A 21760-nucleotide genomic window follows, 5' to 3' on the forward strand; every position below is an offset into this window, starting at 1 on the left:
GGGACAGGGCAGAGGCTCCCCTATGACAATGTCAGTACCTTGATCTCAGTCCGGTCGATGGCCGTGAGGAAGAGCAAGTGGGCCAGGAAGAGGCAGATTGAGAGATTCAGGTGGATCGAGGTGCTGGTGTTCTGGATGGTTTTGCACAGCAGGAAGGTGAGGGCTGCCAGGAGGAGGCACAGCAGAGAGAGGCCCAGCCCCACATAGGTGATCACAGCCAGCACGGGATCCTTCTCCTGGGACCCAGCAAAGAGGACATCATGGTCAGTCTCCAGGATTAATCCCCCTCCCCCTTGGAATGGGGCATCCCAAACATAGGCATGACTCCAGATGATAGAGAGTGTAAGAAGTATCTGTCAGACTAAGTCTTTTCCCCCCAGCTTTACTGAGGGATACCTAATATACAAAATACTACACTAATTGAATGCACACATTTTGATGAGTTTGGACATAAGCACATATTTATGATGCCATCACCACAATCGAGGTAATAAACGTATCCATCACCTCCAAGATCTTGTGTCATTTTGCTTTTTTCTTTCCGTGATAAGAAACAACATGAGATCTACTCCCTTAATAAGTTTTTAAGTGCACAATTTTTGTATTAACTATAGGCTCCATGTTGTACGGCAGACTCACCTTGAAATGAATGAATATGCTAAGCTAAGTCTTGCACCCAAGAGCTGTAGGAAGCCCTGTGTAGCAGAGGCTATTAACCTCTTCACACTCATTGGTACCTGCTCTTTGGCTGCTTTCTGTGAAATCCAGTGACCCTGCCTGAGAGTATTTCTCCTGCCACATGAACATGCTTGGACATGCGAGAAGGAGTCACAAATACCAGGATGTTAATGCCCATTGAAAGCTGCCCTCAAGCAATAAAAGTAATGGCATTGGTGGATAAATACCTCAGCTCCCTCACCTTTATGTGGGAAGGCTCTGAAATGCGTGTTCTGTGATATCTCCCAGAAGTAACCAATGGGATTGGGTCCCAGTTGTCCATGGGGGTAACTTTCCTTAACACAACCTTTACTGGCTGCCTCTCTTCTCTGTCTTACTTCCTTATTGTCCTACTGATGTGTCTTGGGGTCACCTCCCAGAGAAACTACTTGCCCTCAAATTTTTGTCTCAGGATCTGCCTTTAGGAGATCCCAAACTAAGACATCTGTATAATTCAGCTCTTGGCGACTCATCTCCTTAAAGACAGGAGCCAGGAATCTGGTGAGCCACGCAGACTGAGTAAGACTCACCAGTAGGAAATGATAGTTGCCATCCCTTATAATGATATGCAGATTTGCACTTGGTTCAATATCACTTTATAGAACTTTTTAATTCTTTGCTTTTTTAACCTTAAAAAATTGTGAAATATAACACACATACAGAAAAGAGCATACACATAAGTGTATCACACGATTAAAAATTATTAAATGATTTGTAAGATCATTAGTTTGTAGACATTATCCCAGAAGCTCTTTCCAATTGCAAACCACCTTCTTCCTCAGAGGTAACCATGATCTTTTTATGATAAGCAGTTCCTGCCTATCTTTATAGTTTTACCACTGAAGTATGCAATCCCTAAGAATATGGCTTAGTTGTGTCTGTTTTTAAACTTTGTACAGATGGAAATATACTCTGCTCCACACAGTCACTCAGAAACCCAAGATAACAGAGTCTTTACAATCTGGTAGCTACACCATCTGGAGAATGCTGCTTTCTTGTCACCCTGGGGGATCCCACATGGGATTTTCTATGCCTCATCCCAGAAAGGTAGCGTTGCTTTTTTTTTCCTTTTCAAATATTTAATCAAATTCTAGTTAGTTGACATACTGTATAATATTGGCATTAGGAGTAGAGTTCAGTGATTCATCACTTACATGCAACACCCAGTGCTCATCATAACAAGTGCCCTCCTTAATACCCATCCTCCATCTAGCCAATCCCCATCCACCTGTAACATTGCTTTTAATAGCCCCCAGTGGGAAACAACCTAGATGCACATTAACTGTAGAACGGATAAGTAAATTGTAGTACAGCCATGCAAGGGAATATCATATAGCAATCCCATGTCCATTAAACACTTACCGCCATTTCTTCCTCCCCCAGTCCCTTGCAACCAGTAATCTACTTTCTGACTCTCTGGGTTTGCTTATTCTGGACATTTCATATAAGTGGAATCATACAACAGGTAGCCCTTTGTGTCTGACTTCTTTCATTCAGTGCAATGTTTTTGAGGCTCACCCATGTTGCAACACTACTGATTCAATATTCAGATTGCAGCTCAAATGCTTAATTCTCATAGAGGCCACCCTGACCTTTCTATGGAAAGCAGCATGCTTTCTGCAATCCCTCACTTTAGTCCCTTGTGTTCTCCCCCCCCTTTTTTAAAAGAGTACTTATCCAGCAGGAGCTCACACAGGATTAGCTGGAGGAATTAAATGTATACATTGTACCTGGCTGGTTAAGGCCATGAGGACAGCGAAACTGGACAGGTGGGTGGAGTTGCATATGGTGTGACTTTTGTTCACTTGGATCAGGAAACAGCCGTCCCTGGACCACTGGCCGTGGCCCCCCGTGCTCTTCCAGTATACGCAGAAGGCCTTTCCTCTACTGGGCTTCCTCTGAAAGTAGAAAGGGCTCATCATGTTCTTCCTTGGGAGGGACAACTCTCAGAATATCCGTCTACACTGGGGTGGCAAGCGAGGAGATATGTGGCTTAAAAGTGACTCAGGTGATTTCTATTTTTTTTAAAGATTTTATTTATTTATTTGACAGAGAAAGACACAGCGAGAGAGGGAACACAAGCAGGGGAGTGGGAGAGGGAGAAGAAGGCTTCCCGCACGCAGAGCAGGGAGCCCGATGCGGGGCTCGATCCCAGGACCCTAGGATGATGACCTGAGCTGAAGGCAGTCGGTTAACCGACTGAGCTACCCAGGCGCCCCTCAACCTCTTCTTTTTGTTCCAGAGCATCACTTCATGGGGCCAAGAAGACGAGTCACACATTCTCCTGTTTGGGGGGCTGTATCTCCTTTGATAATATCCACTAGACCATCTCCAGATTTCTTGCTCCACTCCCACTGCCCCATGCCATATATGAAAAATTCCAGGGTGCCTGGGTGGCTCAGATGGTTAAGCGTCTGCCTTCGGCTCAGGTCATGATTCCAGGGTCCTGGGATCGAGTCCCGCATCGGGCTCCCTGCTCCTTGGGAGCGTGATTCTCCCTCTGCTTCTCTCTCTCTCTCTCTCCCTCTGTCTCTCACGAATAAATAAAATCTTTAAAAAAAAATTCCATACTTAGGTTTTATGCATCCGATAGAGAAATCCTACATTTCCTACTCCCCCCATTCTTATTTTGTTTAAAATTAAAAAATAATTTTATCTGTTTTTTCCAGCTTTATTGAGATATAACTGACATATAAATTATGTAACTGTAAGGCATATAACATAAGTTTTTGATACATGCATATATTGCAAAATGAAGTTAGTTAATATCCATCACCTCATGTAGTTACAATTTTTATTTTGTGGCGACAACTTAAAATCTACTCTCTCAGCAACTTTCAGGTATGCAATATAGTATTGTTAACTAGAGTTATCACGCTGTATATTAATTACATCCCCGGAACTTATTCTACTTGTAACTGGAAGTTTGTACCTTTGACCTTCTGCACTTTTTCTCTCCCATCCCCCCACCCCTGGTAACCCAAAATACCTGTGTCTATGAGTTTGGCTTTTTGAAATTCTACATATAAGTAAGACCATACAGTATCTGTCTTTCTCTGTCTGACTTATTTCACTTAGCATAATACCCTCAAGATTCATCCATATTGTTGCAAATGGCAGGATTTCTTTCAACTCTTACTTTTATGACAAAGCTGAAAGGCAAGGGAAGAGACGAATTTTATTACATCTGGGTCTGGCTACTGACCTTTCTGTCTTTAAGAGTTTGGGCAGAGAAGGGGAAAAGGGAATGAATTAAATAAAAATGTTTTTTCCAATCAAATTATGTAGTCTTAATAATTAATACCAGGCTTTTGTGTGGGAGTGAATGCTATGTCTCAGTTCAAATTTCACAGAATAAAATTGGAGGTACCTCCAACTAAAATAATCCCATGCACTAGAATCATGATGCCCAAGAGAAATATCATGTGAGCTACTTGTGTAGTTTGAAATTTTCTGCTAGCCATATTAAAAAAGCTAAAGGAACATTTCAAATTAATTTTTTGGGGGGTTTATTTAGTTGAATTTTCTTTTTTTATGTCTAGTACATTTTTTATTGTTATGTTAATCACCATACATTACATCATTAGTTTGTGATGTAGTGTTCCATGATTCATTGTTTGTGCATAACACCCAGTGCTCCAAGCAGAACGTGCCCTCCTTAATACCCATCACCAGGCTAACCCATCCCCCCACCCCCCTCCCCTCTAGAACCCTCAGTTTGTTTTTCAGAGTCCATCATCTCTCATGGTTCGTCTCCCCCTCCAATTTACCCCCCTTCATTCCTCCCATTTCAAATTAATTTTAACAATATATTTTATGTAACCCACTGTATTCAAAACAGTATCTTTTAGTATGTCAATATAAATCAATATATGCAATCAATATAAACATTATTTTTCTTTCTTTTTTTTTAAAGCATTTTTCCCCCCCCAAGATTTTATTTATTTATTTGACAGAGGGAGACACGGCAAGAGAGGGAACACAAGCAGGGGGAGTGGGAGAGGGAGAAGCAGGCCTCCTGCGGAGCAGGGAGCTGGATGCCGGGCTTGATCCCAGGATCCTGGGATCATGACCTGAGCTGAAGGCAGACGCTTAACGACTAAGCCACCCAGGCGCCCCACATTATTTTTCTTAAAAAATATTTTATTTATTTATTTTTATTTATTTTTTCAAAGATTTTATTTATTTATTTGAGAGAGACAGAGAGAGCATGAGCAGGGGGGAAGGGACAGAGGTAGAAGGAGAAGCAGACTCCCTGCTAAACAGGGAGCCTGACATGGGGCTTGATTCCAGGACCCTGAGATCATGACCTGAGCCGAAGGCAGATGCTTAACTGACTGAGCCACACAGGTGCCCCTTAAAAGTCATTAATGAGATATTTTGCATGCTTTTTTCTTATGAGAACTTCAAAATCTGGAACTACCAAGTCTAAATCTGGAAATACTGTCTTCAAAATCTCAATTCCCAGAGGCACCAAATTTCAAATGCTCAATTGTTACACGAGGCTCCTGGCTAAGGTATTGATTGGACAGCACAGCCCAGAGGCACTGACTGGCGAGGGTATACGCACATTGTTCACTCTACCTCCAAGAAACCTAAGCAAGTTCAAAGTGCAGCTCTGACCCACCTTCACATGCTGAAAACTCAGAATCACAGATTTGGAGAGAGATATGTTCCTTTGGGGTCCAATAGCAGCACTCACTACCTGGGAGTTCAGGTACACTCGGTCTTTCTCATTTGCCTCTTCAAAAAATGTTGCGTTTATGAGGGTTCCAAGAGAAGAATAAGAAATAAAGGCAATTGCCGTGGGACCTGAGAAAACAGAAAAATGGGGGGGGGGCTTTAAAAGTGCCACCTTTCCTTCCCCACACCTACCATGCCTGCACACATGATATACACACAAGTATACATATGCACGCATAGTCACCTATATGAGGGTCAAATGAAATAGAGATTCTCACCGTCTCTCCCTTTCTCACCTCTGAGACAGACATTGTGTTTGTGGCCTTGAACCCTTTTTTGTATTGAATGGGGTAAAACTTGGGGTTCGAAGAAAAGAACTGGACAAACCAAGAGAGGTTACACTGATTTGCATCAGAAAGGACATGGCTGTAGCCTTAGGAGAAAATGCATCAAATAAGATGGGAGGAAGGCAAAAAAGAGGCAGATGGAATTTCGAGGGAGGAGGAGAGGAGCCAGAAGGGTCAGCCTTGAAGAGGAAGCTTAGGGAGTTAGGTAAGCCTTCCGTGATGTAATTCCACTTCCTGAAGAGACTTCCGGAAAGGCTGATTTATTTTTCAAGACTTTTAGAATTGGTTTTGCATTCCTTTCAGATGAAGCATAATGTTGAGACTGGACTCAAAGAAATCCATTAACAGTTGGGTTACATGTATGTCTATCTCTTTGTATGTACATGTGAATGTGATCATCTTCTCCCATATATTCTATATGTAAACCAGATTCAGAAAAAAATAATGTTTATAGAAATTTAGGCCACTACCTCTATCTATCTATCTATCTATTCATTTATTCAACTTTTTTTTTTTTTGATGGAATGCCTACTCGGGTCCAGACACTCTTCTGGGGATACAGTGGGGGACAAAGAAATCATTTCTGCTCTTACAGATCTTTCTGGTGCAGGACAGAGACAAACAAATATAAACAAATCAGTAAAAGTGTATGTCAGGAAATGATCGGTCCCAGGGAGAAAATTAAGTGAGGTAAGGGGAGGACAGAGAGACTTGGAGGATGCTATTTCAGACAGATTTCAGACAGCAGTGTGAAGGGAGGGGGGGGCCACGTGGCCTCACAGAAGAATGTTCTAGGTAGATCTGATATAACAGGGACAAAGTCCCAGGGACTTGAACGTGCCCAGCTGGTTCAGGGAACAAGGAGGAGGCCAGTGTGGCTGAAGAAGTGTGTGTGTACGAGAGCGGGAGGGGGTGAGGGCAGGGATGTGATGGGGGCAGATCCTATAGGGCTTTATGAATCTTGAGGAGGACGTTTGCTTTTATTTTAAGACAGTTTAAGCAAAGGAAAGCCATAATTTAACATACTTTATTTTTTTTTTATTTGGGGGGGGGTGGGCAGAAGGAGAGAGACAATCTTAAGCAGGCTCCATGACCAGCTCAGAGCCTGACACAGGGCTCTATTTCACGACCCTGAGATCCTGACCTGAGTCGAAATCAAGAGTCAGGCACTCAACCGACTGAGTTGCCAAGGTGCCCCAATTTAACATACTTTAATAGACTAAAAAATATATGTGTACAGGCTATATTTATACCATGTATTTGTAATTCTATTATATATTAGAAGGACATACACATGACATGTATCAGTAGGATAGTGTTATGTGCCAAATTGTGTCCCCTGCCCCAAATTAAGTTGAAGTCTGAACCCGTAGTACTTGAGAATGTGACTGTGTTTGAAGACAGGGCCTTCATAAAGATAGGGCCAGAGGAGAGAGGGCCTGACTTCGGTGCTGTGATGGAAGTGGGCAGTCCTGGGAGGCCTTATGGAAGAGGTGAAAGCTGACCTGTACTGAAGAGGAAAGAAGAAGAAATCTGGACGCACAAAGAGAGACCAGGGATGTACACTCAGAAAAAAGACCATGTGAAGACACAGGGAGAAGGTGGCCATCTGCCAGGGAGAGAGATCTCGGAAGAAACCAACCCTGCCAATGCCTTGATCTCAGACTGCTAGCCTCCAGAACTGTGAGAAAATAAATTTCTCCTGTATATATATATATATATATATATATATATATATATATATATATATATATACATATAACATATATGTATATATGTGTTATATATGTTAGCCACTAACACACACACATATATATATATAAACAAACATATATATTTGTAGTTAGTTTGAATATGGTGGGTTATAGGATTATAGGATGTTATGACCATATTCCGATGTCAATAAGTTTTCTTTATTCTTTGTAGCTGCCAAGAAGTCCACACTGCCGAGGCCATATATATGAAGCAGTTAGGACTGTAGAGACAGGAAATAGGTTACTAGGTTTCTGGATTAAAATCCCAGCTTTGCCATTTACTAGCTATGCAGCCCATCCTATTGGAATAAATTCCTCCGTAGGTTTCTTTAATCAGGCTTCTCTGGTCCTGCCTGAGGGATCAGAAGCAATTCGTTGCTGTTTCTCCGAATTAATGACAGTTTCCAGTTGTCAGAATGAAACAGTGGTAGGTGGTTGGAAAAGATGGGCAGGTGATACGTCCGTCTGTTCTTGTGCTTAGAAATAGCTTATTTTTGGGCTGAAGTATTCTGGTTAGGAGCAAAAGCACAAGCAGAAAAGAGAAGGGTGGCTGCAGGTGTTCACGGTCAGCTTCCGGTGGCTGGGTTTTGTTCTCTGAGATGTTTTACCGGGAAGGGATGTCATGGGATTCTGTGTCTCGTGTTACCTCTGATGGGTGTGTGGGTGTAACTCGATAGCACCTCCTTTCAGTCTTAAAGTTGTTGCTGTTTGAAGGTCAATTATAAGGTCGCTCCCTGCGAGCAATTCTCAGTTGGGGGTGGGGGGCTGATTCTAACCCCCTCTGGGGACATTGGGCAATGTCTGGACGCATTTTTGGTTGCCACACTGGGTGTTTGTTTCTGGTGTCTAGTGAATAAAGACCAGAGGTGCTGCTCAATATCCTACAGGGCACAGGGTGGCCCCCACGACAAAGAAGGATCCTGCCCTAGACAGGACGTGAAGGACAGAGAAATGTCCCTCTGGGAGCTTGTCACACATCGGTCAATGGGTTCTTTTCCCTCCTTAGGAACATTGAGACCTCCACCTAAACGTGGATTTCATTCAGAGAACATTCATCACTGTTCTCTACGTAATGAGCCTGTAATGGTGACTCTAGAGAAAAATAATTCATGATTGCCATCCCAATGGGGATTCCACCATGGTGGGGGAGACAAGGACGTGGCAATCTAGATGCAACACAACATGTTAGATGCTGGGATAAGGCAGGTTCAAGAGGCTGGGGGGCGTGCAGAGGAGGCAGGGCCTGACTTTGGTATTGTGGTGGAAGTGGGCAGTCCTGGGAGGCTTCATGGAGGAGGTGAAAGCTGAACCACGTTGAAGAGTAAGAGTTCACCCGGTGGCCTGGTGGTTGGCATTCCTGGTAGAGGAACAGCCAATGTAAATGCTCAGAGGTGAGACTACAGGGCCCACCGGGGGAGGATAAATAGCCTTCCACTGGGCACTTTTATGCCAGGAGCCCCTTCAGGCACATGTAATCACATTATGATGTCTGCAACTTACTTAAACATTCAGCGGAGGGAGTTCTTATGAGCTGAGTTGTGTCCTCTTTGAATTCACATGTGAAATCCTAATCCCCAGTATATTCGAATGTGATCGGAGAACATGTGCGGCTGCAGATGTGCTTTGTTTGGCTTGCACTGTGAAGTCTTGCACACTCTCTACAAATTGTGAGTTTTAGAAGAAACTCCTGGTGACAAGGCAAGCATGAACTTGTGTGGTTGGAAGTTGGCTTCCATCCTCCACCTGGCCCATTCTCAAACGAGGCAGAATCAAGTTCTTATCTTCTTGGGGGAGGAGAGGAAGTGATAGGAACTAATTGTCTCATGACACTTCCTCAGTTCAGCATATGGTTAGTTGTCCACATTTTGATGACTTTACTTGGGGCCTTTCACTGATAGTACAGACCAGAGGTATCCCATGTTCATAGGACTGGATTTTAAGACCCCATTTGTCATGCTATAGCAGTTATAATGATAGGGCAGCTGTTGTAAGGCCAAACTTAAAAATTGAAGGTATTCATTTACCAACCCAATTTTTGGTTTCTCTTGAAAAATCAGAAAGTCTGGCAACACTGGGACAATTAATAGTAACAATCCATTCCTTCATACACAGGCTGTAGCAAATGCTGTAGGCACCCTAACTTAATTTGCTTGGCACTCTTGGGTTCCTTATATGCTGATGAATTTTCCTGCAAGCAACTGCAACTCTCTGCCTGGGAGCATTCCCTGCAGTGAATGTGTTGGATTGGTACACAGGGCAGAATGGCAGGGCCTTCAACCACTGGTGGATCAGAGCAGCTCTCCCTCTTTGAATGGGAGAGCTCAGTGGGATGAGTCACAGTTACCACCATCAGTGACCTACTCACTACCATAGTAATACCTGTATTGGCTGTCTCCTCTTCCCTGTCTCATTTCTTTTCTCCTCCTACTGGGATGGTTAATTATATGTGTCAATGTGGCTAGGCCATACTACCCAGATATTGGGTCAAACAAGAGTCAGGGTGTCGCTGTAAAGGCATTTTTTTTAAGACGAGAGTAACATTTAAATCAATAGACTTTGAGTAAAGCAGATTACCCTCCACCATGTGGGTGGGCCTCCTCCAATCAGTTGAAGGCCTTAAGAAAAAGACTCTCTTCTCCCAAATAAGAGGGAATTCTGCCTCTAGCCTGTCTTTGTCTGCAGTTACATCAACTCTTTCCTGGGTCTCCAGCCTGCTGGCTAGATTTTAGACTTGCTACCATCCAGAATCACAGGAGCTAATTTCTTAAAATCTCTATCTCTGTTTCTCTCTCTCTCTATCCCCCTGCCCCCCACACCATATTGATTCTGTTTCTCTGGGAAACCCTGACTAATACACTGACTGATGCTTCCTGGAATCACCTCCCAAATAAACTTACACTTTTCTCGGGGACTGCGTTTGGGTGAACCTCAACTGAGACCAGGACAGAACTGCCCCCAAATTGCAAAGAAGTGTCTTCCATGCTGAAGAATAGAAAGCCTTCACTTTGGGAAGATTTTTTAAGGAAAAGACTCAAATGACACAGTCTTAGGGTAACAAACCCATTAGGAAGGAGCCTGTTGGCGACTTTCCTTGTGACTCATACAATGATACTGATCTGTGTGTCTTAGAGGTTCTGAATACAGCCACCATATGTACCTTGTATGTTTTCTTGCACAACATCATTGCAGTGGATGTTCACTGAGTTCATGTGGGTGTTCAAGCTGAAGATCTTTCCTTCTTCAGAGCAATTGTCTGTAACAACTCGAGTTTCAATAGCTGGTGAGAAAAACAACAATCAAGTTTGCCATTATTATAAGCTTTAAAAATGTGCATAGCAACATGGACAGGTTACGTTTACTGAATGTCTAGGATGTGCCAGGCACTGTACATTGTCAAATAGCCCCATGAGGGACCCTTATCCAAACGAGGTAAGACCCTAACTCCTGAAACAAGTTCTTAACTAAAGTTCTCGAGCAATCATCTTTTTTTTAAAAAATATTTTATTTATTTACTTATTGAGAGAGAGAGTATGAGCAGGGGGAGGGGCAGGGGCGGGGAGAGAATCTTAAGCACGACCCTGAGAACATGACTTGAACCGAAGTCAAGAGTGGTAGGCTCAACTGACTGAGCCACCCAGGCGCCCCCTCTAGCAATCATCTTTGAAGCAACAATTCTGTTTCTAGGAATTAATTCTCAGAAAACAATCATGGACGGGAGGGTAGATTTAGCTACAAGACAGTTTTCAGCAGCAGAGATGATAGTGTGAAAAATAGGAAATGATCTAAATGTTCAACAAGGAGGAATTGATTTAATAATTGACAGCTTATCTCTATAACAGGGAACCATGCTTCCAATGAAAATGAAGTCACAGGAGAATTGCCATCAAGAAACAAGCTCATGAAAATATTTAACTTAAATATTAGCAGACGGCTGGAGGCTGGTTGTGAGTTTGAAACTGTTGAAACTGGGTGATAGGTACAGTCGGGTTCCTGCTGTGTCTGTCCATTCACAGATGAGGGGAGTGAAACCCAATGAGGGGAGGGCATTGGTCTGCCCCATCAGTTAGGACCTGGCCAGATCAGGAAAGATGAGAGCTATTGTAATCTGAAAAATGGTTTAATTTTGAATGAAATGAATGAATGAAATGAATGAATAAATTAATGAATAAGTCCTGATTCCAGTTTCCCAAGAAGGTTAGGCATGGGATTCTATTTTATATTTAAAAATTTATAAAAATTTATTATTATTTTTATAGAATGTAAACTATCTTATCATACAAATTGGTAAAGCAAAATGATTAGTTAGGCATACACCGATCCTTTGATATCCCTGGGCCGAATAAAGGCACAGCAAACAGCATTTCTGGAGGCCAATATAGTGATATGTATCAAAGTCTATAAAATGTTTCTTTTCTCCTTGACCTGACAATTCTTCCTCTATGAATTTATCCTAAGAAAATATCAAACAAATATACACAGATAAATTTTCAATGGTCTGTTCACGGAGTTGTTTGGCAACAACCTACATTTCCCAGAATAGGGAAATAAATACAGTATAAATAAACATACAGTATAAATAAATTATATACAATGCAATTTGATAAACCATTGAAGACAATAATATAGGGACTGATGATGTATATAATTTACATGGAGAGATGTTGGCGATGTAATGTGTGAAAATTGTATGTACAACATCACATACACAGCAAATATGCATCTGCATCAGACATGCATCTACATGGTTATAGGATAGGAAGATTGGGTTGTGGGCATATTTGGCTGTTCTAAATTTAGTTTTGTCTATATGTTTTTTTCTTTTTTCTTTTTTTTTAAATTTAATACCTGGCTTTGTAATGATATTTATTTATTTTTGTTTTTTAAAATAGTGAAATGATTATGAAGATCAAACTATTTACCATAATATCTCATCACGTGGTTACATTATGAATATGTATGACAAGTATGATAAAGGTATTTTTATTTAAAAGATATGTTTTAATATCTTTATTAAAGATGTTAAAGTAAGTAAGTCCCAGAAGTAAGATGTTCCTTCTGGGATGGAACTGTGATATGTGCCAGTAGGTATTAGGCTTTGGATTAAAAAAACAAAAACAAAAACCCAAAAAACTACTTTGAATCCAAAATCCCAGACTCAGGACTGGAAACCATTGGCAATCTTTTCTTTCTTTCTTTTTGTTTTTAGAAGATTTTACTTATTTATTTGAGAGAGAGTGAGAGCAAGTGAGTGAGAGAGCAGAGAGAGCACGAGCAGGGGGAGACTGACACAGGACTTGATCTCAGGACCCCAAGATCATGACCTGAACCAAAAGCAGCTGCTTAACCAACCAAGCCACCGAGGCGCCCCCTTTCTTTCTTTTTTTTGAACAGGTCTATGGAGCTGTGATTAATGTGTAATAAATTGCACATAATAGAGTGTACAATTTGATGAGTTTTATTGAGTATATATACCTGTGTATATGCCATATTCCTGTGAAACCAACACCATAATCAAGGTACTGAACATGTCTTTCATACCCAACAGTCTCCTCGAATTTTCTCCCTCCTCCCCCCTCCACCCATCACTATAGATTAACTTGCATTTTCTAGAAGTCTGTATAAATGGACCCAGGCAGGATATTTATTTTTCTAATTGTGTAACCCAGACTCCAGCTTACAACGAAAGAATCCCCTGTGTGCATCAGGCCATATCCTCTTCTTACCCACAGTACTGTTGTGGATTTTCTGGATTTTTTGCTCCGGGAATTTCAAGGCAGTTTCTAGAGCATTTGATTCCACAGTCTGGAGAACATTTGTAGCCCAAGATGCGACTTTGCTCTTCTCTCCCGCTCCCGGTAGAGTGTTATTAGTGAGCAGTGACTCGAATATCTCAACAACATGTTGCAGCTTTGAAGATACAAAGAATAAGAATACTATTGCAGCAATGTCCACAATAGCCAAACTGTGGAAAGAGCCAAGATGTCCATCGACAGATGAATGGATAAAGAAGATGTGGTATATATACACAATGGAATATTATGCAGCCATCAAAAGGAATGAGATCTTGCCATTTGCAATGACGTGGATGGAACTGGAGGGTGTTATGCTGAGTGAAATAAGTCAATCAGAGAAAGACATGTATCATATGACCTCACTGATATGAAGAATTCTTAATCTCAGGAACAAACTGAGGGTTGCTGGAGTGGTCGGGGGTGGGAGGGATGGGGTGGCTGGGTGATGGACATTGGGGAAGATATGTGCTACGGTGAGCGCTGTGAATTGTGTAAGACTGTTGAATCACAGATCTGTACTTCTGAAACAAATAACGCAACATATTTTAAGAAAAAAGAAAAAGAAGAAGATAGCAGGAGAGGAAGAATGAAGGGGAGTAAGTCAGAGGGGGAGATGAACCATGAGAGATGATGGACTCTGAAAAACAAACTGAGGGTTCTAGAGGGGAGGAGGGTAGGGGGATGGGTTAGCCTGGTGATGGGTATTGAGGAGGGCACGTTCTGCATGGAGCACTGGGTGTTATGAACAAACAATGAATCATGGAACAGTACACCAAAACAAATGATGTAATATATGGTGATTAACATAACAATAAAAAAATAAAAAAAAAAGAATACAAATCCAATCTGATAGATCCCACACCCTGAGGGAAAGTAGAAAGCACAAGAAAGCAGCTTCTGGAGCCAGCTGACCCGGTTTCAATCTTGATCCACCATTGACCGGCTGTGTGAACTTGGAAAAATCACCCAATTGCTCTGTGCCTCAGTTTTCCCATATTAGGATAGGGACAATAAAAGGACCCCATAGAGTATTTGGAATTATTAAATGAATTAAGAGATGCTACCTCTTTAGAACAGTGTCTGTGCCTGGTACACACCAGATGAGGGTTAGTTATTATGAACATCTTTTACCAACAGGGAAGTGGTAAGGTTGCCAGAAATAGACCAGTGGTTCTCCATTTGGGCGATTTTGACCCCTTGGGGCCATTTGGTAATGTCTGGAGACATCCCCCGCACTGAGGGATGCTACTGGTATCTAGTGGGTGGGGGCCAGGGATGCTGCTCAACACCTTATAATGCACAGGACCGTGCCTCCCCCACCCTCTCCAGAAAGTGACCCAAGCTCAGGTGTCAATGGTGCCAAAGCTGAAAAAATGCAAAGTAGAGTTATAGCACAAAAGACATTCTAACTGGACTTTTTAAGTCAAGAAATTTATCTATGAAGTAAAGCAAAGTGATGAACCAGAGGGGAGAAGAATGGAGAGCCAAGGTGAAGTTTTATAAATATAGGCGTAATCTAATTGTAATACAGGTGATTTGAAAGAAGATTTTTATGCGAACCCCCACATCCTTGTACTTAAAGTGTGGTCTTTGGGGTGGCAGCATGAGCATCACCTGGCCGCCTGTTTGGAATGCAGCCTCTTGGGGGACTGAGTCCAAATTTGCACTTTAACAAGATCCTGAGGGGATTTGTGGGCACAGACAGACTTCAGAGGTACCGTAGGTTTGGTTCCAGACTCCCGCAATAAAGTGAATATCACGGTAAAGCTATTCAAATAAGGTTTTTGGTTTCCCAGAACATATAAAAGTTTTGTTTACACTATACTGTAGTCTTTTAAGTGTGCAACAACATTCTGTCTAAAAAACGTACAAACCTTACATCACCTGGTGCTCATCACGACAGGTGCACTCCTTAATCCCCATCACCTATTTCACCCATGAGCACCAGATGATGTGTGGGAGTGTTGAGTCACTATATTGTATACCTAAAACTAATATAAGACTGTATGTTAACTAACTGGACTTAAAATAAAAAATTAGAAAAAGCCAATCAATCAATCAATCAGTCAATCTAAATAAGCAATGCGCAAACCTTAACTAAAAAACACTTTATTGCTAAGAAATGCTAATGCTCACCTGAGCTTTCAGCAGGTCATAATCACTGATCACAGATCACCACAACCAATATGATAATAATGAAAAAGTTTGAAATACTGTGAGAATTATCAGAATGTGCCACAGAGACATGAAGTGAGCAAACGCTGTTGGAAAAATGTCACCAATAGACTTGTTCCATGCGGGGTTCCCTAAACCTTCAATTTGTAAAAATTGCAATGCAAGTACAATAAAATGAAGCACAATGACATGAGGTATGCCTGTATGTTAAAGTACTAGACAACAAAGTACTGGATAGGATAGGGACTTTGCCTTGCTCACAAAATGGTACCTAGAACAGTCCTTGGCAAATGTAGATGCTCAGTAAGTGTTCATGGGCTGCATGAATGCTCTTGGGAGGAAAATACTATTGCACAAAAGAGTTATAAGCAGAGTGATATATCAAAAAGGCTGGAGAAACATTCAGAGCCAGGGTTCAAATAAATCTTTTCAAGGTTTTGCTCTTTCGGTCTGAGTCTTTGTGGAAATTCTGAGCTGAATTTGCTAGTTTACAAGCAGCCTCCCATTCCTGCCCAATATAGAAAACACACCTTTGTTCTCTAAATCACAGCTGAAATCATCCTGGTTTAAACTCATTCGTACAGAGTAGAGACCAAAGCATTTGCCCTTCAGAATTGGTGTGTATTGTATTTTTTATTTTTATTTTTATTCATTTATTATTTTATTTTATTATGTTATGTTAGTCACCATACAATACATCATTAGTTTTTGATGTAGTGTTCCATGATTCATTGTTTGCATATAACACCCAGTGCTCCATGCAATATGTGCTCTCCTTAATACCCATCACTGGGCTATCCCATCCCCCCACCCCCTTCCCCTCTAAAACCCTGTTTGTTTCTCAAATTCCATAGTCTCTCATGGTTCATCTCACCCTTTGATTCCACCCCCTTCATTTTTCCCTTCCTTCTCCTAATGTCCTCCATGCTACCACTATTGTAGTGTCTGATCCAGCATGAAGGCTTTGTACCTTTTCCTGGCAAAGCATTTGTTAATTGCGGTGAACTTCACACAACATGAAATGCACCCTTTTAAAGTGTACAACGAAGTAGCAATTTAGTATATGCATGATGGTGTGCAACCACCACCTCTATGTAGTTCCAGAACATTTCCATCATCCTGAGATAAAACCCATTAAGTGATCACTTCCCATTTTCCCTTCTCCTGGACTCTGGCAACCACTAATCTGCTTTCTGTTTCTGTGGATTTGCCTGTTCCGGACATGTCATAGAAATGGAATCCTACATTGTGTGACCTTTGTGTCTGGTTTCTTGCACCCAGCATGATGGTTTCAAGGTTTATCCATGTTGTAACATGAATCAGAACTTTATTCCTTTTTATGACTGAATAATATTCCACTGTATGTATATACTACTTTAAAACAAATCCATTCATCTATTGATGGACATCTGGTTTCTTTCTTCCTTTTGGCTACCGTGAACAGTGCTGCTAGGAACATGGGCGTGCAAGTATCTGTTTGAGCCTCTGCTTTTAATTCTCTTGGGTATATTCCTAGGAGTGGAATTGCTGGGTCATATGGGAATATTATGTTTAAAATTTTGAGGAAATGGGCAATGAAACTTCATAATGAAATGTTCCTGTTAATTACATGATTATTTGTTCATGACTTCCACGAACACTTGTTGAACTCCCAGTGTGGGCTTGGGCTGATTCCTGCCCTCAAGAAGCTCACTGTCTAGGTGGTGATGACACATCATGGAAATGTTGAGTTCACCAGAGGTAACAATGGATAACCTGGATGGAAGGTGTACTCTGGACCAGGCACTGTGCTAAGTACTCTACATATAGTATTTCATCTAATCTTCCCATCCTTCCAAGGAGGTAGGTGACATGATGACCCCCATCTTACAGGTGAGTAAATCAATCCTGCAGAATGTGATGGTTAATTTTATGTGTCAGCTTGGCTGAGCCAGCGGGTACCCAGATATATTTGGTCAAGCATGATTCTGGGTGTGTCTGTGAGAGTGTGTCTGGATGAAATGAACATTTGAATGGGTAGATGGAGTAAAGCAGATTGCCCTTCCCAATTTTAGTGGGCCTCATCCAATCAGTGGAGGGCCTGAACAGAACAAGATGTCTGAGTAAGAGGGAATTATTTCCTGCCTGAATGCCTGACTGATTGAGTGCCTTGAGCTGGGACACTGTTTTTTTTTTTTGTTCAGGCTTGCCTGAAACATCAGCTCTCCATGGTCTCAGGTCTCTGGAGTTGAACTGGAATGACACCATTGGTTCTCCTAGATCTCTAGCTTGTTTACTGCAGAACTTGGGACATGTCAGCCTCCATAATTGCATGAATGAATTCTTTATAACAAATCTCTTTTATCTATGTCTCTTATTGGTTCTGTTCCTCTGGAGAACCCTGACTAATACAGAGGGTTTTGTCATTTTGCCCATGTTACTTGTCACTGTGGTGCTGTGATTTGAACCTCTGTCTACACTTCTAACCTCCACAGAAGAACATGGGGAAGAACATGGTATAAACTCATATGGAAGGGTTTAAGGAGGTCATCCAGGGGGATGTGAAACCTGAATTGAGTCTTGAGCAGAGAAGGGTAGAAGGACGCCAGCCAGGTGAGGAACTGGGAACAGAGTTTCAGGCAGAGAGAACAGCATGTACTTGGAGGCCTGGAACTTGGAGGGCAAGATGTGAATTGTCCCTCTGGAGTAGAGCAGGGTGAGGGTGGGGAGTAGGGAGAGGAAGGGATGAGCCCATTCTGCTAGACTTTAGGTTCTTGGAGACATGGGTCATTCTCTCTGTTAACATTCAGAGTCAGTTTACAGACACTAAGTGATTACTACCTAACAGGCACTTTCTTTTTTTTTAAATTTAATTCAATTTTATTTAAATTCAGTTAATTAACATATAGTGTATTATTAGTTTCAGAGGTAGAATTTAGTGATTCATCAGTTGCATACAACACCCAGTGCTCATTGCATCACATGCCGTCCTTAATGATCATCACCCAGTTACCCCATCCTTCCAGCCCCCACCCCTCCAGCAACCCTCAGTTTGGTTAAGAGTCTCTTATGGTTTATCTCCCTCTCTGATTTTGTCCCATTCTATTTTTCCCTCCCTTCCTCTATGCTCCTCTGTTTTAACAGGCACATTCTTGGTCTGTCTCTTGTAACTGCCTACAATATCCATTCCTCTCCCCCTTCCTTTTACTAATTGAATGAATTCCTTAAAATTTTTCCTGGACCATGTTCCCCATATACAGACCACATTGTCCTAGCTTCCCTTGCAGCTAGTTTTGGCCGTGATACCTTCAATTTCTGGGTGGTTGCTTTAAGACAGATCTCCAAGGAAATTATCACAACTTCATTAGCATATAATCAAGTGAGTAGATGTATCCTTTTTCTCCACTCTCCCGTCTTCACTTTGTGCTCTAGACAAATTGCCCTGGACTCATCTCCCCTCTATCCACTGGTACAAACACCACATTGCAGCAACCCAGTTTTGGTCATGTCATTGAGGACAAGATGCCAGGGGATGGTGGAGCAGCAGTATGGGAAGAATGTGAGTACCCTTAATGGCCTCATGGAGCAGAGTCCTTTCACCAGCCTGGACCATTAACTCAGAAATTAATAAAGATCCATCTTTTTAAAGCTGTTGGGTATTTGGGCCTCTTTGTTGTAGCAGCTCAGCATACCCTAATACAGTTTCACTTAGTCTGTCTTTCTTGGTCTGGATCGATCCTATCTTTAGGGGGCAGTATACACACACACGTGCATGTGCACACACATGTGTGTGTGCACACACACACACACCCATATGTACATACACACTCTATCTCTACCGTGAGATATATAGCAATATACATATAGTGATAGATGGTGATATATTTATATATTTCAGTTATACATCATATAAATTATACATAACATTGTACTATTGTGTTATAATTAATTTCTATTGTACTATAATTAAAAACCATTATATTAACATATAGTACATACCATAACATATAATATATAATGTATATGACATATCACACATTTATGGTACATAGATGATATACAGTGCATAGTAGACATATAATATATAGTATCCACATCCACCTGCTAATTTTGGGGTTTGTAAACATTTGTTACCTGGCTGGGTTCAGGGACTGGGCTTCTGCTCACATCCTCCATGCCTTTGGTTGTTGCTGAGGAAGTGGTTTCTGTAAAAAACATCAAGGGAAGTTACTGTTGGAACCGAGAGTAAAAGGGTGGAGAGGTAGACAGGAAGGTGAAAAGAGGGGTTGAACTCATGCTCTAATTTTTATTTAAAAATTTTTTATTTATTAATTTTAAAATTCCAGTATCATTAACATACAGTATTCTATTAGTTTCAGGTGTCCAATATAGTGATTCAACAATTCTGTACATTACTTAGTGCTCATCAGGATAAGTGTACTCCTCATCCTCATCACCTATTCCACACACACCCCCAACTCACCTCCCCTCTGGCAACCACCGGTTTGTTCTCTATAGTTAAGAGTCTGTTTTTTGTTTTTGTTTTTTTAAAGATTTTATGTATTTATTTGACACAGAGAGAGAGGGCACAAGTAGGCAGAGCAGCAGGCAGAGGGAGAAGCAGGCTCACCCTTGAGCAGGGAGCCTGAGGTGGGGCTTGATCCCAGGACCCTGGGATCACGACCTGAGCTGAAGCCAGCCACCTAACCAACTGAGCCACCCAGGCGCCTGAAGAGTCTGGTTTTTGTTTGTCCTTTTTTTTCTTTTGAACTCATATTCTTTTTTTTAACCACTTAAAACATTTTATTTTATTTTTTATTAACATATAATGTATTATTTGTTTCAGGGGTACAGGTCTGTGATTCATCAGTCTTACACAATTGACAGTGCTCACCATAGCACATACCTTCCCCAGTGTCCATCACCCAGCCACCCATCCCTCCCACCCCCCTCCACTCCAGCAACCCTCAGTTTGTTTCCTGAGATTAAGAGTCCCTTATGGTTTGTCTCTCTCTCTGGTTTAGTCTTGTTTCAATTTTTCCTCCCTTCCCCTATGATCCTCTGCCTTGTTTCTTAAATTCCACATATCAGTGAGATCATATGATAATTGTCTTTCTCTGACTGACTTATTTTGCTTAGATAATACCCTCTAGCTCCATCCACATAATTGCAAATGGCAAGATTTCATTTTTTGATGGCTACATAATATTCCATTGTATATATATATACCACATCTTCTTTATCCATTCATCTGTTGATGGACATCTAGGCTCTTTCCATAGTTTGGTTATTGTGGACATTGCTGCTATAAACATTGGGGTGCAAGTGCCCCTTCAGATCATTACATTTGTACCTTTGGGGTAAATACCCAGTAGTGCAATTGCTGGGTCATAAGGTAGCTCTATTTTCAACTTTTGAGGAACCTCCCTAATGTTTTCCAGAGTGGCTGCACCAGCTTGCATTCCCACCAATAGTGTGAGAGGGTTCCCCTTTCTCTGCATCCCCGCCAACATCTTTCTTTTCCTGACTTGTTAATTTTAGCCATTCTGACTGGTGTGAGGTGGTATCTCATTGAGGTTTTGATTTGTATTTCCCTGATGCTGAGTGATGGTGAGCATTTTTTCATGTGTCTGTTGACCATTGTATGTCTTTGGAGAAATGTCTATTCATGTCTTCTGCCCAAGGAGAGGGAGTCTATATATATATATTTTGGAGAATCAGATGAAATGTGAATCACATTAGCAAACATTTGTAGACACTGTCTTAAGTGCCCTGTATGGTAGTGTTTCATTTATGCCTCAGTTAATCTTTGCAACAGCCCTCTGGGGTATATACCCTGTGAGGTGTATCTGCTGATTTAATGAATTAATTAATTTCTTTTTTTCTTGATGAGCCTGGCTACAGGTTTATTACTTGTTTATCTTTTCAGAGAACCCACTCTTGTTTCATTAACTTTTTTCTATTGCTTTTTTTTTTTTTTTTGGTCTCTGTTTAATTTATTTCTGCTCTGATCTTTATTATTTCCTTCCTTCTACTAACTTTGGGCTTTGTTCTTATTTTTTTTTTCTATTCCTTTAGGTGTAAGGTTTTATTGTTTGAGATTTTTCTTGTCTCTTGAGGTAGGCCTGTATTACTATAAACTTCCTTCTTAGAACTGCTTTTACTATGTCGCAAAGATTTTAGGTCAGAGGCTCCTGTCTGGCTCCGTCGGTAGAGCATGTGATTCTTGATCTCAGGGTCATGATTCAAGCCTCATGTTGGGTGCAGAGATTACATAAAGCCACTATTTGCTTATTGATTTTCAGTCTGGATG

At 41.4% G+C, this 21760-nt stretch overlaps 1 protein-coding gene across 2 annotated transcripts in view; it reads right to left on the reverse strand.

Annotated features, from left to right (window-relative positions):
* The window catches only part of ADGRE3 (adhesion G protein-coupled receptor E3), a 48132-nt gene that overhangs the window by 13833 nt on the left and 12539 nt on the right, over positions 1 to 21760 (reverse strand). For both annotated transcript variants that reach the window (XM_027582310.2, XM_027582309.2), the window contains 6 exons: positions 19582 to 19652; positions 13225 to 13408; positions 10659 to 10778; positions 5345 to 5529; positions 2448 to 2615; positions 39 to 236 (listed from right to left, as the gene is read on the reverse strand). In XM_027582310.2, coding sequence (XP_027438111.2) covers positions 39 to 236; positions 2448 to 2615; positions 5345 to 5529; positions 10659 to 10778; positions 13225 to 13408; positions 19582 to 19652 — 926 coding nt within the window. The remainder of the gene's footprint in view (positions 1 to 38; positions 237 to 2447; positions 2616 to 5344; positions 5530 to 10658; positions 10779 to 13224; positions 13409 to 19581; positions 19653 to 21760) is intronic.

The sequence above is a fragment of the Zalophus californianus genome, chromosome 1 (assembly GCF_009762305.2).
Source record: "Zalophus californianus isolate mZalCal1 chromosome 1, mZalCal1.pri.v2, whole genome shotgun sequence".
Taxonomy (NCBI): domain Eukaryota; kingdom Metazoa; phylum Chordata; class Mammalia; order Carnivora; family Otariidae; genus Zalophus; species Zalophus californianus.